General features: G+C 32.3%; 1 protein-coding gene across 1 annotated transcript in view; it reads left to right on the forward strand.

Annotated features, from left to right (window-relative positions):
• The window catches only part of LOC118201074 (RNA-binding protein Musashi homolog Rbp6-like), a 560,394-nt gene that overhangs the window by 428,046 nt on the left and 114,312 nt on the right, over nt 1-18,036 (forward strand). The window contains exon 6 of the mRNA XM_085811638.1: nt 5,692-5,784. Within this exon, the coding sequence (XP_085667764.1) occupies nt 5,692-5,784 (93 nt within the window). The remainder of the gene's footprint in view (nt 1-5,691; nt 5,785-18,036) is intronic.

Genomic DNA, 18,036 nt, shown 5'->3' on the forward strand with positions numbered 1-18,036 from the left:
CCATCACACTTCCACTACCGAAACGGTCACGTTCCACAATGTTCGAGGGATCATTTCGTGTTCCTGACTCCCTCCAGATGTAAACACGTTTAGAATCACCAGTTAAACTAAACCGCGACTCATCAGTAAAGAGAAAATGGGACCATTGATGTTCAGTCCGGTTTTGATGTTCTTTACACCAATTAAAGAGATCCCGCTTTTTCTGTGAAGACAGTAAAACACATACCCTTGGCTTTCTGGCATAAAGGCCTTTTTCATTAAGCCTTCTGTATATTGTTTGCCGTGATGCAACAGTTCCAGTGGCGGCTGCAAGCTCTGAACTTAACTGGCGAGCAGTAGCCTTTCTGTTACGACGGGCAGTTAATGCCAGATACCGATCTTCAGAAGCAGTTGTCATTCCTTTCCGACCTTGTCCAGGCCTCGTTACAACACTTCCATCATTTTGAAACTGTTTCCTTAGCTTAGAGACTGTCTGTCTTGAAATATTCAGACATGTGGCTGTTTCCATGATTGACTGCCCTGCTTCTAAACGGCCGATAATTCGCCACTTTACAGATTCTTCCAAATGATACTTCGAAGCCATAACAAACAGCTTTGAGTCCCTACACACTGAAATCAAACGCTATGTTGCAGAAATTCACTCAAATATTCAGTTTGCGCAAAGCGCTTGATTCACCCTTGGATGACGTAACGCCTAGATTTGCATATCACAAACCGTTTGATTACTTTTGATTGGATAATGCTAATTAGGTTTGGTTTTCACACATTACCTGCAAATACGGATCACATTGATTCGATATTTCATTGAATATCATCATTTTTGGGTATGTAAAGGTAATTTTGGACATGAGTGTATTTCTTTATTAAGCAATTTGCTTTTAGTTAATATTTGTTTCACTTTTCCCTTTTAATAATATTTAATTATTCAAAACAACACTATTTCCCTTTGATTGCACAATACATACTAAACTATGCCTAACATATTTTTAACATATAAAGTTTATTTTGAGCAACGTGATTTTTTCGTATGCGCAATGTATTAATGACGTTATCTCCGCGTTCGGCAAGAGTTTACTGTATGTATATATAGAGTGTCCCATAAGTCTGTAAATATTTTAAAAATTCATAAATCTGAAGGAACTGATAAAATTGAACTCGGCTTGCGTAAAAGTAATTCTCGTAAAGGGCGATATTTTTTGGGCATGAAAAAAAATACTTAAACTTTTCGTCAATAGATGGCGCTGTACGCGACCCAATCACATAGCTCAAGAAAAGCTATATTTATTTGAATGCAAATGTCTATAAGCGTATCATTCTTATTGTATGTGTCTGCCATCACCACAAATTGCAGTTTTCAAGCGAGTTACAACACAATTAACTGCAGCATGTAGCATATCCGAATGAAAGCAAGAAATTTCGTGACGGATGGCACCAAACAAGATGAGCTGTTGCGGTACACTCTGGACTTGACATAACCCCAAAATCACAAAACAAGTGGTGTTAAGTCCGTCGAGTGAGGGGGCCACTCATATCTACAGTTACGGCTAATTAATAAATTCTTCAGTGATGCATATGTCGCTTTGTGTGTGTGTATATGTATAAATCCATACTGAATATACATATATTTTTCTAAACCTTAACCTACAGATAATGTAAATCAAATTAGTAACATCAAAATATATATTAAAAGCCTATTAAAGTCGCTAATATTTGCTTACGGATAATGAAGTTTCAACCTATTAATATTTTACAAAATTTTTAACCTGCAAGTTTAGAATTTCAGTTTTCACAAGTCACTCTAAATATTAAATTATGATGCTTCAAAATGTTAAAAATTTACATCTAAATAATTGCAGGCCATTATTTCTACAAGAGTAAGCGTAGTTAGCACGAATCCTATATTTATCCGAAAAGAACAGTATGCTTAAATTAAATTTTTACCATTTCTAATAAAACTGATAAATTTTTAATTTTAAGAATCATCAAAATCTGCAGATTACAAATCCGCAAAAGAAACAACAAATTTTCTATCGGTATTTATGCATCTGTGTTTAAGGTGAAAACCAAAAACCACTTTATCACTTCACCATTGTGTGGACTTCTCTCCAAAAGCATAAATCAGTTCAAATAGCGTTAGAGAGGTATTCGATAAGAAATTTCGTACGGCAAGCTTAAGTGACTATCCTACTTGTTCCTAATTCAAAAGTACCTTTGTATAATGGCATAAAAAGAAGAACTTAACAACATTTTCGTATTTGGCGAATAGTTGGAAAAGAAATGCATCTGCTTCGGCATAAAAACGTCTCTTGGGTCTCTTTCTTACGTTTAATACAACTTTTGGATTGTATAACAAGAAACCTTTGCCATTTCAAACACCGATAAACGGCTTTCACACCAAAAAATAAACAAAAAAATTTCCAAAGTAAATAAACTCGCTCTCCTTTCGGGATGTGTAAGAAAAAGTGCTATACTAAGAAATCACCGTCGAAGAATGTATTCTGCAAAGTTTATGCAATATCGTATGGCGTTCCAAATCGCCGATTCGATTTTTGTATTTCCCGGGGAGTTGGCCTACTTTCGCTGGAAAAAAGAAAAAAAAAGAAACGAAGGGGAGGAAGGGAAACAGGCCACTACTTTGTTGTGTTTCTTCCATTTGAGCTTATTCACGGAAAATGCCATTGGATCGATATCGTTTCACTCTTGCTTCTATCGGTCGCTTCACTGACGTTGCCAACCGGCGAACGGATAAAATCGCTACAGTACTTGTGCTGCCATCTGGGATTTGGATATGAGGATAGCTTCGAAAAATTTCTTTGCGGTAACATTGGAATCCATTGTACGGCTTGCATTACGACTCTGTTGGTGATAGTTATCTATGAAACTTTGTATCAGTGTTTCGAAAAGTATTTCTCATTTATACAAGGTTTGCTAAGATTTTTCTCTTCATAAATTTGAAATAACTTCTATAAAAGTAGAATTGTTTAATGTTTTATTTAAAAATCGGAATATTTACTATCAATACGGTTCTTTTTACTCTTGATTTCTAATCTTGAAAATTGTTTAAAAGTGATTATGAGAACACTGAAACGTAAATACACATTTTTTATGATTTTAACAAACATTTATTTTAATATACATACGTTTCTGTTGATAATACATTTCGCTAAATTTGTATTTTTTATTTTCAACACAGAATTCTTATTCCTGCACAAACGATAAAATTTTATTAGCTTAAAAGGTTTCTTTACCCAAACAATTAGCATCAGTTCTTTGTTTAGAATTTAGATGAGAATTTTTTTCGAGATTAAAAAATAATAAGTTTTCCTTTAATAAGAGTATTTCTCTCTTATATGTTAGGTGAACTTAAAAAAATCAAGCTATAAGTTTTTAACTTTGATAGTTATAAAATTCCGAATTGGTGTTTTTTAATTTTTTTTTTTTTGCATCATGTATATATGTTATTTACTGTACCACAGCAATTGTCATCCACGTGCCCGAGATAATTGAAATTCTCAAAGGTGTTGCCTTTTTGCATGTTATAATTTGCATTTCAGTTAATTTGTGTTTCAGTTTGAAACTAAACATCGCCTAATGAACTGATTCAAAAGCAATATACGTGTGTTTTAATAATTTGCATCTATTATTGTTTTTATTTTTAATACAAACGTAATTCATATTATTTACAACACATATACCTCATATGATATACAATACATATTTCATAATTTTTATAAGCATTTTGCACTGTCTCAATATGTTGTAAAATATGTTCTTATTACCTTTTTTATGTACTTTAGTACAGAATAATCATGTGTGCGCCATCTGATAACGAGTTTTTAAATGTTTCTTTATAATATTTTTCATAAGCATTGGCTTTTATTATTATAGTATATTTACTTGTTTTAATATCCAAGCTACATTATCTACAGAGCCGCCTAGGTTGGAAAACGATTAGCGACTCCCATTGCACTACTGAAGAACCCGGGCTAGATTCCAGGATAATACCTGGATGTAAATTGCATCTTCCTTCATTGGAGGGAACGCCGCGTAACCGCCGTAATAAAGCGATCGCAGCTTCCTCCTTTAGTAGTGGCCAACGCCTATAATAGCTAATACCCGCCACTGAGAAAGGAAAAAAAAAAAAGAAAGAAACATAATGGGCACATATCAAACCGTTCGTAACAGTAACATAAGAAAATATCGAAATATTTTTTTAGTTTTTTTAAAAAAAGAACATTATAAATATTATGTATAAAATATTCTCAGCCGTTTTCCAAAATATATTTATTCTGTTCTGCTTAAAAATTGATAATTTTTAAAACAGTAAAGAATTAAACTCTATTTTAAGAGTTTAATTATTTTTAACTTGGAAAAACAAATATTTTTAATCCAGTATTATTTATTTATTTTTTTTTAATCTGATCTGGACACCACATGTCTACATTGCTCGGCCTTTTAAATTTTACATATTTTTGCTGCATTTCATTTAAACTTATTCCCTCAAATTTCATTATAAATATATTTCTCATTAAATTAATTCAGGTAGCACTTCGCGGGAAGGCAGAAATACATACAACCCAAAACATTTCATTAAAAGTTGTAAAATATAAAAAATAAAACATCAAATACAGTTAAAACAATTAAACAAAACAATTTTTATAACTAGAAGTTGAGTTTCTAACCAAAAACAAGCAGTTCGGACAGCGGGTAAGAAGGCAAATTTTTCGGCGCACAAAACTGAAAGATTACATTTGGTCCCGCTCGGCAAAAAGACTCTGAAGACTTAATTCACTATTCTGACTCTGAAAGTGATTTAATTCACTATTCTACAAAGAGTTTTCAAATGTAAACAAATAGCGGTTTGGTTAGGCTTAGTGTCACTCGAAGAACTTTTAAATTGTTTATAATTCTATAACTACTGCATGCAGATTAATTAAAGGTATAAAAATCTTAACCATACCATAGAACCATCTTATAGAACATAAGAAAAACACAATTCAATCACTTTTAAAGCAAAAAAGGCGCAATTTACCAACATATAAGAATTTAAAAAAAAAAAAAACTGAGTTCACTAAGGCAGCTAACAGAGTGGGAACATATATATGTAAACACAACTGGTGTTGCCGATTGCAACCCAAAAAGGAGGTGCACAACTGCATATTATAGCAGTCCCATATACAAAGTTTTAATGTTCTGAGGCTACTCATTTTTGTATTATGCGAGATACATACATAGGTATGTACAGACATCACGGAAAAAAAATCTCTTCTGAAACCATTTTAAATTCGTTTTTCAATCCGTTTTGGAAAAATAGTCCTTTATTCTGTTCGTACCTATAGATGTCACGTAAAAAGATCGTTTAAATGGATTCGACCTGTGGAATTGGATATTTTCTTCGAAATACAGATCCCGAAATTTTTCGCTATTAAATTACTTTACTTCGTACAAGGAAGTAATAAAAAATTAATATAAAGTTTGATAAATTTTACTCTTAAAATTGCGCGTTTTTAAGGTTCGTATATGTTAAAAAATAAGTAATAATAAAATATAATAAGAAACTTTATTATTTAAAACTCCTATTTAAATGATTTTCTTGCTGAGCTTTTAAATTTACATTAATATTGAAAATATTTGTATTGAATAGCTATTGATGGTTCTTCTAAAGATTAAAGTAAACTTATTTTCTTACAGATGGTGACAAGGACAAAAAAAGTTTTCGTGGGTGGTCTTTCTGCTCCAACTACACTTGACGACGTTAAAAACTATTTCCAACAGTTTGGTAAGGTAAGTTAAAGAAAAGTTACATAACTTATAAATTATTGAAGTAATTCAATTTGAAATTGATTTTCATTCTGAAATTTCTTACTTTGTGATGGAATAAAGAGAGTTCTGTGAAAAAAAAAATAACCAAGGTGAAATATTTTATAAAATTTTATACTTATTACAATTATGATAACAATTTCAACTATGGATATTTATTTTATGACTTTATAAAATTGTTTACATTAATTTTTTTATTATTTCATTAAAAATATTTTATAGCCGTTACGTAAAATGAAAAATCTCTGATATTTTGATTCGCAGAAACATTTCGTTTTGTTTCTATATCTTACTTATTGTGTATTCTAATTTAGATAATACATCTCTTATTGTTTAGGTTTTTTTAAACTGACTATTTTATCGCGATATTTAATTAATCATGATTTAATGTATTCCATCAGGGTTAACAAACAAATATCCCAAAGCACAGAAATGGTAATGAAATTATGTTTTTAAAAGTAAAATTTCGGAATTAGTTCTTTTCTTTTAAATTATATATTTTTAATTATTTTTATAACTTCTGTACATTATATTGATCTTTATTGGAAAGTCTGCTGTTTTTGATGAATATTTTGTCACGGCAGATGCAATGTGAACTGGATTTGCTGTCTTGGACACGAACAAAAGCAATCAGTAAGATATTAAACGCTTTAAAAACGAGTAGTTAGTTAGTTATCTTTCCACTAGGTAGAGCTCTATCTTGTCACTAGAACATTGGTGTTTCTTTTAGCTACGTAAACATCAGCTTTCCTAAGTAAAGGTGTACTATATAGTGAAAGTGCATGGTACAGTAGATAGTAGAATTATTAAGCTTTCTAATCTCAGATACTTCCTTGTTATGTCCTACCTTTATTCTATTAAGTATACTGAATAATTTACTTTTGTACTTAGTGGCTATTATACTAATAGAAAATAATGTTTTATGAAGTATTATATTTGTAGAAGATTTGTAAAAAACTTGTATATATTTATTATTACAATATGGTTACTTATGTTGTGAACACAACACTAAGGTGATTGATCTTGCATTCGTAATAACAGAAAATATAACGTTATTTATTGAGCTAAATAACAGTTTTATAAATTGTACATAATAATATAAATCAGTTAGTATTATATAAAGTTACAAGAATAATTAATTTAAAATGTACATTTAAACTGAAGGGAAAAGGCTAATGTGAAGCTGTCAAAACTAAATTCGATAGTCTTTTAATCAATGAAAATCTACCAAAATTGTTATTTTAGTCTTTCGCCAATTAATATTACAACACTGAAAAGGCCGTGTATGACTGACTCGATATTTGTGTGATGGAAATACATGTAACGGATTAGCAGTGCAATAGAAATGTAAATCATGTCGTCTATAATTCTTCGTTGAAGTAAAAAAGGAATAAAGTATAGAAATACTAGAATTATGTTTACCAGCCATTCTTGTGCTCAGAGAGATGATTTACGTTATGCCTCATCGAAGAATAAGACAAACGTATTTTCATGTTTCTGACTTTTATAACTAAAGAATAATCTCATGCCAAAATTATGTATTATCTTCCCGACAAATTGTTGTTGCTATTAAACAGAATGCGACCACATTGATAAGAATCGGTATGTGGAGGAAGGACGAATTCAAACAAGTGAGGAATCCCGATAGACTCCCTCACAACACCAGTCGAGAGAAACATGTTGGGCTTATAGCTGTTATGTATCCCAACTGCACATCACAAACCCTAGCTCAGTAATCAGGCGTGCTAGATAACAACGTCACTTTATCTCTGCACACATGGTGTGGCACTATGTGACCCATCACTGAATTTTCTCAAGCGCCCGTTGCTTCGGCTGCCCTCCATAGTCCAACACAGGTGTCTGTGGCTGTAGAGGTGTCTTAACTGTCAGTTACGAACGAATGACAATTAAATCCAGTGTATATCTGTAGCGGTATATTGATTGAGCCATCATGTAGGGGTACCGCTACAAAAGTCTTAGTGAGTTGTATATTATGCATCACTATATTTGGTCCGACATCTGGTCTTATGTAATACTCTCGAATTTTATGCCCACTGCACTGAACATCCACAGTTGTATACTGAACCTAACACAGGCTATGAAGATAAGGGAACACAGTTGTTTCCCTTATCTTCATAGCCTGTGTTAGGTCAAATAAATACAGAACAAGGAGCGATAAGCATAGGGCAGGAAGCTTCGTAAGTATCTCAAATGGATGCTATTTCACTTCTTTTTCCCCGCTTCTCGCCCGTTAACCGGATTTATTGCCTATCGATTACGTTTCATCTATGCTCGAACAATGAATAGGGCATGCAACTATCTACCTTCAGCTGCAGCACGTGAGGTCGGCTGGGAGCAATCCAGTCATTTTGACTAAGTCAATACTTAAGCAGACTCGACTTTTGAGGAAAAGTTAATAGTTTTCACAGTGACTAGAAGCATCGTTTATTCGGTTATAGGTTCAGGCTCAGCAGGGACCATATAGTACTGTCTTATTTGCCTCTTAGTTGATGGAAAGCTACATGATCAGATTTCGAAGGTTGTTTGATTGTTGATCGATGTCTAACTATGTTCTCTTTGTGATGGATGCATTGCCGTTAAACTTTGACTTGTGTGCTTATAACCCAGACTGTGTAAAACACTTAAGTCCCCCTGGGTTTACAAGGGGGTTATGCCTCCTCGAAGCGCCTCTAGAGGCTCGAACGTTTTAACTGTGTAAGGCAGCCTCGAGCTAGCCAGGTCTGCGTGCCCCTTCATCCTAGTGTACTGTAGCAGAAGAACTTTGTCAGCATGTCAAAACCCCATGGACTGCCCTCAAACACGCATCCAGCGTCACTTCCTGTGTTTGCTGGGCCATATAGTAGCAGCAATAATTACAACTCCGGCTGCCTACGCCAAATTAACCATATACTGTTTAAGTCGGACCAAGCTGTAATCGTAATTATTTCTCCTTTACACCATATATTATACGTATTATAAATATAGCTTTGATAGCTTTTGCTTATCATAATGACCAACGAAGCAATTAAACGTCTCTTCTGTTTATCATAATGTAGTATAATTTAATGGCCAACGAAGCAATTAAACGTGTCTTCTAAAAGGGTAATAAGAGTAATTTAATTCGGTTGGTAAAATCTATAAACAGATTTTAAGGAAATAGAAGCAACTTAGTTAAAATGATACGTTTTTTAAAGCCTTTCATCAAAATGATACATTTTTAGAAATTGAGTTAATTTGATTCTTATAAGAATTACGTGAAATTTGAATAAACTTGATGAAAATAAAATGAATTAAGGATTTTACTTAAGTAGAGTGTATATACAGTTAATTAAAGTTCTCTAATATGGGTGATTTTATTTAAATAGATTAGGTAATGAAGTATAAACAGAGCTAAGCAATTTTCAAAAATCATTAAAATATTTAAAACCGTGAGTTATTTCAACACATTTTGAAAAATTGTAAATTTCCAGTCAAGTTGTGAATTAAACTAAGAATTTTAGCAAAGAATTGGAGAATTTTTAATTAAAGTGATTTAAATTATAATCCCACTAAATTTAAAGTAAAATTGCAATTACGTTATAATAACCTAAATGATTAAATTTAACGAACAAATACAAATCAATTCATTCATTATTCAGTTAATTAGGGAACCTGAGCTAAATTAATAGTATTACAACCATAGTAATTTGATTAAGCCCTAAATAACACATCTAGACTATATGATAAGACAAAAAATTATTTTGTAATGAATCTGTCTATAAACAGAAAGTTAGCTTCTTTAAAATATTCGAAATATTCTTCTCGTCACTTTAAACACGAATTCCCAAGAACAAATATCGTGGAACCCAGACTGTCTATTCGAAATTAGCAAAATAATTTCTGATTGATTTCATGCTTTTTCTATCTTCTTTTACACTCATGTCCATAAATTAAGGATAATGCGGAGTCACGCGGAAATCGAAATCTAAAATAAATATATCACCTGTAAAATCACTACACACATCTTCAAGAATCATATGCAAATTTCAGGAACTAACCATATGACACCGATGGTACGTCACAATGACGAGAGTGTGAGAGAGTGATATATAAGGAATACAGGCAAGGAAGTAAAATTGTTCGCAGGCGCTTTATAAGCATTTCAGTGCAATAACCGAATAGTTATGACACAAAGGACGCATTTGGATGATTTTTTACGTGGTAGAATTATCGGCCGTCTTGAATATGGGCTTACTCAACTGGAAGTATCAGACGAACTTGGAATTGCCCAGAGTGTCATCTCCAGGCTTTGGCAACGATTCCAAGGTGATGCTAATGTGAGTAGACGTTACAGCACAGGTCGCCCCAGAGTTACAATGCCGAATGAGGACCGGTATTTGGCAGTTACTGCCAAACGAAACAGACGGAGCACAGCCTCAGACCTGTCTCGTCAGCTCTCTTCAGCCACTGGTACGACAATTTCAAGGCAGACCATGTACAGACGCTTAAGGCAGATTGGTCTATATGCTCGTAGACCTGCCAGATGCGTTCCAATTACTGCAACTCACTGTCGCCTTCGGTTAGCTTGGAGCAGAAAGCATGCATTGTAGACACCGCAACAGTGGGCTTGTGTGATGTTTTCCGACGAGTCCAGGTTTAGCTTGCAGTCTGATTCTCGCCGGACTTTCATATGGAGAGTTCCAGGTACCCGTTAGCACCAAGAAAACATCATTGAACGACACCGTTACGGTGGTGCAGGAGTGCTCGTTTGGGGTGGAATTATTCTGGGTTCCAGAACTGACCTGCATGTTCAAATTGGAATTATGACAAGCCAAATCTATCTGGACGTCATTCTGGAACAACATGTACGTTTGTTTCGGGGCGCCATGGGCGCACAATTTGTGTTTATGGATGACAACGCCCGTCCTCACCGTGCAAACATCGTAAGCGAATGCCTTCAATCGGAGGATATCACCCGTATGGACTGGCCAGCATTCTCACCGGACTTGAATCCAGTAGAGCACGTGTGGGACATGCTTGGGCGACGAGTTGCAGCCCGTCAACCTCCTCCTACATGTCTACCGGAACTTCGGAGAGCATAGCGTTTTGAGTGGTGTAATATCCCCCAAGATCAGATCGATAATTTGATACTCAGCATGCCTAGGCATTGTACGGACTGTATTGCATCGTCTGGGAGACATACAATGTATTAACAATCATACCGACCATGTAATATTGGTTTTTTGTAAATAGGTGCTTTCTATAATTTGCTCCAGGGAGGAAAAGTCACTAATGTTCTTAATAATATCGAACATATAGCATCTTTTTTTGCTCTTTACCTTTTGTTTAATAAATAAGCTTTACAAATAAGTCAAATTTGTTTTGCTTCTAACTCTTCCTTTGCCTGATTTTGCATTATCCTTAATTTATGGACATGAGTGTAGCTTTTCATACAGCTATGAAAACTTGAAATCATATCTTTTGCCAGAAAAATATGACCACAAATTATTATAAATAATAATTACTTCAAAGTTTAATCAGAAATTATTTCCACAAAATAATCTTAATATCTGCTGCATCCTATTCTAGTGTGAAATGTACAAATGAGGAATTTAATCTTTTATTCAGAAAATGGATTCTACAACCGTATTAGCTGTATTAGATACATTTCAGAATTATGAAATATGAAATAAAAAATCTTCTAATTTTACTTCTCATTTTACCTTAATGGCATTTTGATTGATTCCATCTCATCATTTTAGAATTTTTAAATTTATTCTTTAATTAACTGCACTAGCTTAAACTTTGCGAGCTAACTGGAAGGTTATATTGTTGAAACTCTTTCTACAAATGCTTTGAAAGTATCCCTAAAGGAACGTTGAAGCCTGTCTGAATGTTGTGGAGATCGCATTCGCAAACTTTGTCAAAATGCTATGCTAATCTATAAAATAAAATGCTATGCTAATCTGCTAAATGCAAACAATGTTTCTTCTATCACTTAGTCATTATCACATTACGTTTGCCTTTCATTAAGTGAATTTATTTTTTACCGCTGAAATGAAACAAATGGCAGCAATCTATATGAGACATCTAAATTGTTTTCCTCCCGAACTCATTGCAACTGCCAAGTTGGCAAATATTGTAAAATATTAGCAAGATAATGGCAATAATTCAGGTTAAACTTTTTCAATTAATAAATTAACACTCTAGTAGTATTTCAAATAATGATTAAAAAGGGGATGCCTTTAGAAAATATTTCTTTCGAACCTTTCTGTTATGTTGATTAAACATATTTATGTAAATTCGCATTCTAGAATATTATATTACAAGACAAAAATTGTTACCTTATTTGAACATTATAATAAATTTTACTATTATTAATGGAATTGTAGACATTATTGAGGTAGTCAAATTTGTTTTATGAATTAATCATCACTTACATGCAAGAAAAGTATTTTTTTTTACATAAAGGATTTGCTGAAGAAAATAAAATCGTAGTGAAATTGTCAACAGTATATTCGACGTAATGAAATACCTTCTAGCCTATGAAGTCAGCTATTTTTTTGGCTATTTTATTAAATAACATGGAAATTTTTGGATTTTGATAATTTAATACAACAGCAATCTTATTATATCGAATACACGCCGAATTTGCTACCCTTGCACCACGAAGGCATGTTGAAAGGAGGTAAAAAATACCTCACATACTCCCTCTTTTAAAGTATGATTGGGGATTAAGGACCCAATTCCCAAATCCTGGTGGTAAAGAATTATTGTCCACCACCCTTTACTTCGAGCGTCACTGTAGAGTCATTAGACATTTTTTAAAGCAGAAGACGTAAAAAAATAAGCAGTGCTCTCGCTGGGACTGGAACGAATACGCGTCTAATGTGTTACGATTACACCACGAAGGCCTGCTGGAAGGAGGAAGAAATTACCTTACAGTGTGTTTTAATTATTTATCCACAAAAAGTTCATTTAGTTCAGTATCAGTTTCTTATGAAATTACTTTGCTTAAATATGCAGTTTTGGGGGTTTGAATCAGTACCATTCGGTATAACCCGAACTTATGGACATAAAATTTGAAAACGCAGTTAGGATATATATTAGATTTACACATAGTTATTTTCTAACTTAGGCATTTTGACGCGAAATCGGACTTTCTCTGAAATTAAATACGATTGTTTTCATATTTCAATTCTAAAACTAAAATTTTTCCTAAATATGAACTTTTTTAATATTTAGTGAGAAATTTGAAAATTTATCTTGCCTAATTTTTTTCAGTTTCCGTCAAGAATAATTCAGTTGGCGAAATTCTTAATTTACGGTAACGTATTTTCCTTCCCCGGAAAAATGTTGCATTTTTCATTCATTCAAATAATTTTAATAAAGTGCGTAATCCACATTTGACGTTATTATCGCTTTTAACAACTATGCCAAATTTCAAAATGAGCTAATATATAAATTCACTTATATATTGGGAAATTTTGAATACAAAACTGTAACTCTGTAAGTATGCCTAGAAATATATTTACTTTAAAATGATGATAGAAATTTTATAAATTATTTTTCAAAATTCATTTTCAAAAAACTGTAAAACTTACTCAAAAGGCCAAATTTAAAAAACATCTGGGAATTTTATTTTTGTTGAACCTAAATTTCTAATTGTGAAAAAAGGAATAAAGTAAATTTAATTAGAAAAAGAGATGATGTAATAAATATATACCAAATTCGATTAACATGGAGGATCTAAAGTTCTGAGAACTAATTTTTTAAAACCTAGTCTTGCGAGTTTTGCAAAACTTGGCATTGTGGCATAATTTAAGCAATAGAATCGAAATATGAAAAAAATTTAGTAATGTCATGTCAGAAAAAATACGATTTTGTGTCAGAATATCTATGTTTGAACAATGCTAAATGTGAATTAAATATATATATCCTAAGTCGTGCTTTTGAGATTTGAAAAACGGCAAGTTAAATTTCAACATTCGGCCCATTAGAACGGCAGATATGTAACTGTCTCCCCTTTATTCTGTGCAAAATGAACATCTTCAAATGCGAGAAAAAGTGAAATTCTCTTGATAAGAACATAAGATTATAATATCTTGATAAGATAACATAATATCTTGATAAGATATTTTAGGGAGAACAATGATCCACAGGTTTCCAACCAACTTAATAAATTTATCTTTAGTAGCACTGAGGAGATAATCATTAAGAAATAATGCCCCACATCCAGTAAGCATTTTCGCTTCTTACTCTAACTTACTTTGTGATTTTTTTTTGAAGATCAATGTAGACATTTTCTGAGTTTCTCTTTTTTTCTGAAAAATTTCATGTTGCTTCTAAAACATTATGTACATCATCTTGGTTATTGAAATACTTGCTTAAATTTTCAGTCATAAGGAACTGTGTAGAGGCATTAAATTATTTCGAAGCAGGTAAGCTCAAAAATGAGCCTTCGCCAGGCATCGAACTACGGGCCGTTGGAATGCGGTGCTGAGCACTACACTACGAAGGCATGCTAAGAAGGCGAGAGAAATACCTATAACTGACAAGCCATAATTGACATTTCAGGCCTGGAACTGTATGGGATATCTGTGCTGCACTATCTGCAAAGCTGTTGCAGAAGATTTACACGCCAACTTATTCTGCATAGTAAAAACTTGAGAACCGATCCAACACATTTTTTTCCTTGTGTTCTTAATAAAGCACCTTCCAAACTCAATCACGTCACGTCTTTCTGTATTTCAGTCTATTTTTGATAGATTTACGCAGAAGGGTGCTTAATTACTGAAAAAGCTTCGTTATACTTAAGAATGAAAACATCGCAAAAACAATCATTATAGATTGCTGCGTAGAAAATATGTTTTCATTCTCACATTTAAATGGAACTTCATTTTTAACATGCTTCATTGTTTTCTTATTTATTTGAATGAATATACTGATATAGTTCTTATTCCTTAATTTTTAGAAAAGATTTAAATTTTGTTGGGATTGAAACTATTTGAGTCTTTCGATGTATTTGGTAATCAGTCCTGAGTTAAATTTATTGCTTTAGGAAAATATTTTAATTAATTAATAAGGTTCGTTTATACTTTCTTCAGCTTAATTTACTTTTCCTTTTTTATAAAGGTAAATCAAATTTGATTTGATTATATATATTTTGCATAAGGCATTATTTCTTATGTCTGCAATACCCTTATGAATCAAATTTATTCACTAAAGTGGTGTTAAGATAGAACACCAAAAAACGCGTTAATTGGAGAAATATATCCGTAAAATTAATCTTATGTTTTTAGCATTAAAATTTAATCATTAGAGTGATAAAGAAAGGACAATTAATTTAATATTTATCACAATTTCTTTTTACTTCCATCCATGTGATTAATAATCCACTTCTCTTTTTTTGTTTTGTTTTGTTTTTTAATGATCGATATAGAGTAATAGTGTTAAGTTCTTCTGTTAATTCGAAGTGAAATATCGCAAAAGATAATGCAACAAAAAATATCATTTATAAAGTTGGATTTTCCTTTACACTGAAATTAACAATTCCTGACGTCCTGGAAAGGGTTTTATGTGGCAAAAAGATGGAAATAAAATTCCATGAACTTCGAATTTTCACTGTATTAAGTGTTTTATTAGTACACTATGTACATTAATTAGTACACTAATGATGTAAAATTTCGAGAATAGGCATAATTTCGTTTTTTATGTCTGAAAGAAACTTCTGATAAAATTCAGATCGCCTGGAATCATTCCTCTTTTACAATTTAATCTGTAATGTATACTGCTCACGAGTCATGCTGTAAAATCGTTTTGAGTTTAGGTAAGTTCACGCTGGTGAATTTGATGTTGATACAAAAGTTCAAGCTGCACATTCTTCCTAAATATCTTATTAAAAAACCTCTTAATTCAAGTTAATATGCGGACTGTAATATTAAATATTTAAATGTCTCTCACAATTACTTTAGTCATGCTTTCGATGTATTCCGTTTTACATATTATATCAACTACCTTAAAATTTTAATTTTATATTGCAGTATTATAAAACGTCAAAAGAGAAATGTCGAATATTTGGATTTTGTAAAACTCGTACAAATCATATTGTGGTGGACGTTTAATGTTTGTTCCCTGTTGCGTCTGAAGCATTAATTTTTAAGCAGTTTTTTTTTCAAACGCTTTAACTATATCATATTGTTGCGTGCTTACGGGTTCGTAATAGATTGAATGCACAAGTCCGATAAAAAGTTCGTAAAATTTATTCTTATCACAAGAAATATAACAAAACGTTGCATTTGTCCTCGAAGATATTCGTACAATCACAATATCAAGCAGTAGTTATATTTTAAAGTACTAAAACGTTAAATAGAACACAATCCTAAGCGCAGAGAAAGCTAATGCGATTTCAAAATTACAGCAGGTAACTAAACAAAAACTGAGCTGAGATGTCTCTCTCCGGCTTTCTACAGCTTTTTAAAGTTTTCAAAATCTCCATTTTCTCGAGATTTCTGGAAAGCAAAATTTTACTTTTTCGGGGTAGTTTTCTCTTAAAACTCGTCACGCGCTGCATTGCATGGGGAAATAAAACAAATTTAATTATAATTCTACTAAAAATATCTAACTAAATACAAACTTCGTAACAATATTTAAACACGTCTGAATTTAGAACTGCGTGCCAGTCATTTAAAAAAGAGTAGAAAATGCATCTATGTTTCAGACTGTAGAAGAGTTCAGGTGATCAGAATTCAGCATTGAGTATATAGTTTAGAAATTTTTAGTTCATTTCGCTGTAAACGTAATAACAGAATAATCTCTTCATCATAGTTTGAACTCAGATCTCAATCTAACCAAAATATATTGTTAGGCAATGGTACGATATATATATATACAAATGGCAATGGTACGATATATATATAATGGTACGATATTTTACATGTTAGTACGTAACATGTAAAATAGAAACATATTTTATTAACTGCAACAATAATATAACTGTTTCTAAAAATTATTAGACAGGAATATCATAAACCTCATGAAATAGATACATTGTAAATTATATCAGTTAGATGTACCTTTAAAAATAATGGTAAAATTACAAACTATTAATACGTAATAAATTAAAACCTTATGGAATACTGTATGCATACGCACTTTAAAAACAAGCAGTTTCTCAGTCCGTATGTTCAAATGAAAACTCTTATGGTTCTTGAAATGATATCACATGAGCGATAAATCCTTCGGTGGCATCACGTAGTGAAATGGTGCAAACAAAATTGGGAAGATAAAATATAGATAAAATAGATAAAATGAAAATAAGGAAAATAGGAAGATAAAATGATAAAATGTTACAGATCTTTCTAACATAACAAAATAAGGATGGAAGAGTCTTAAATATAATTAATGATTAAGGCAATTACTTTAGGAAGGGTAAAAGTATTTATATTTGCTGAATTTCTTGAAATCATTCATAACCAATCCGAGATTTTTTTAAATATTTCAGTCTAGTCTGTCAGTGATAAATATTGTGGATCAATTCCCTCTACAGAAAGGAGAGCTATTTGTACCTCTCTCTTTTGAACCCATTAAGCAGTTTCATGGTGGCAATGATAAAATGTTAATCTTTTATTACAAAAGACAATACGAAGTCGTTTTATGGTTTATCTATCCAAGAAATAATAATTTCCGAGCTTTCTAACAAATGATTCTATTATAATCGAAATGATGTGATTTTTTCTGTCTATTAAAAATCTGGAAACCTTACGTTTATTAATATAGTTGATTCTGAGATCAGCATACAATATAGAATTACACATAAACCATGGAGCATGTATGATCACATATTTTACACTTTTGTAGAGACTGAAGGTTTTACTGTAATTTGAAGGCATTCTGTTTCATGGAAAACTAAAGCTGAATTCTGTAGAATATACATTTAGTTTTGCTAACCAGTTATTTTATGTCAGTGTGCTTTTCTGTCCTTCCTGCTTCCCATTTTCCTGCCAGAATGTAAATTTTTTCCACGTGTGTTTTCTAATGAGGTTGAAAGGAGATAGTATTAAGGAACATTTTAGTGGGTAGAATCGGAACATATTCTGCCTGCTCAAGGCCACGTTGCTAGTTTGATTCTGTTCGGAGTAAAATTCTGCTGTGTGCATTATTCTCGCCATTAGGCTTGTCAGGCCGATTTTAGGTCGGAGCCAACTTGTACCTTACGCTGTTTATGTAACCGTTAGG

The sequence above is a fragment of the Stegodyphus dumicola genome, chromosome 2 (genome assembly GCF_044657685.1).
Source record: "Stegodyphus dumicola isolate Sdum_Otavi_A_Nest chromosome 2, ASM4465768v1".
Taxonomy (NCBI): domain Eukaryota; kingdom Metazoa; phylum Arthropoda; class Arachnida; order Araneae; family Eresidae; genus Stegodyphus; species Stegodyphus dumicola.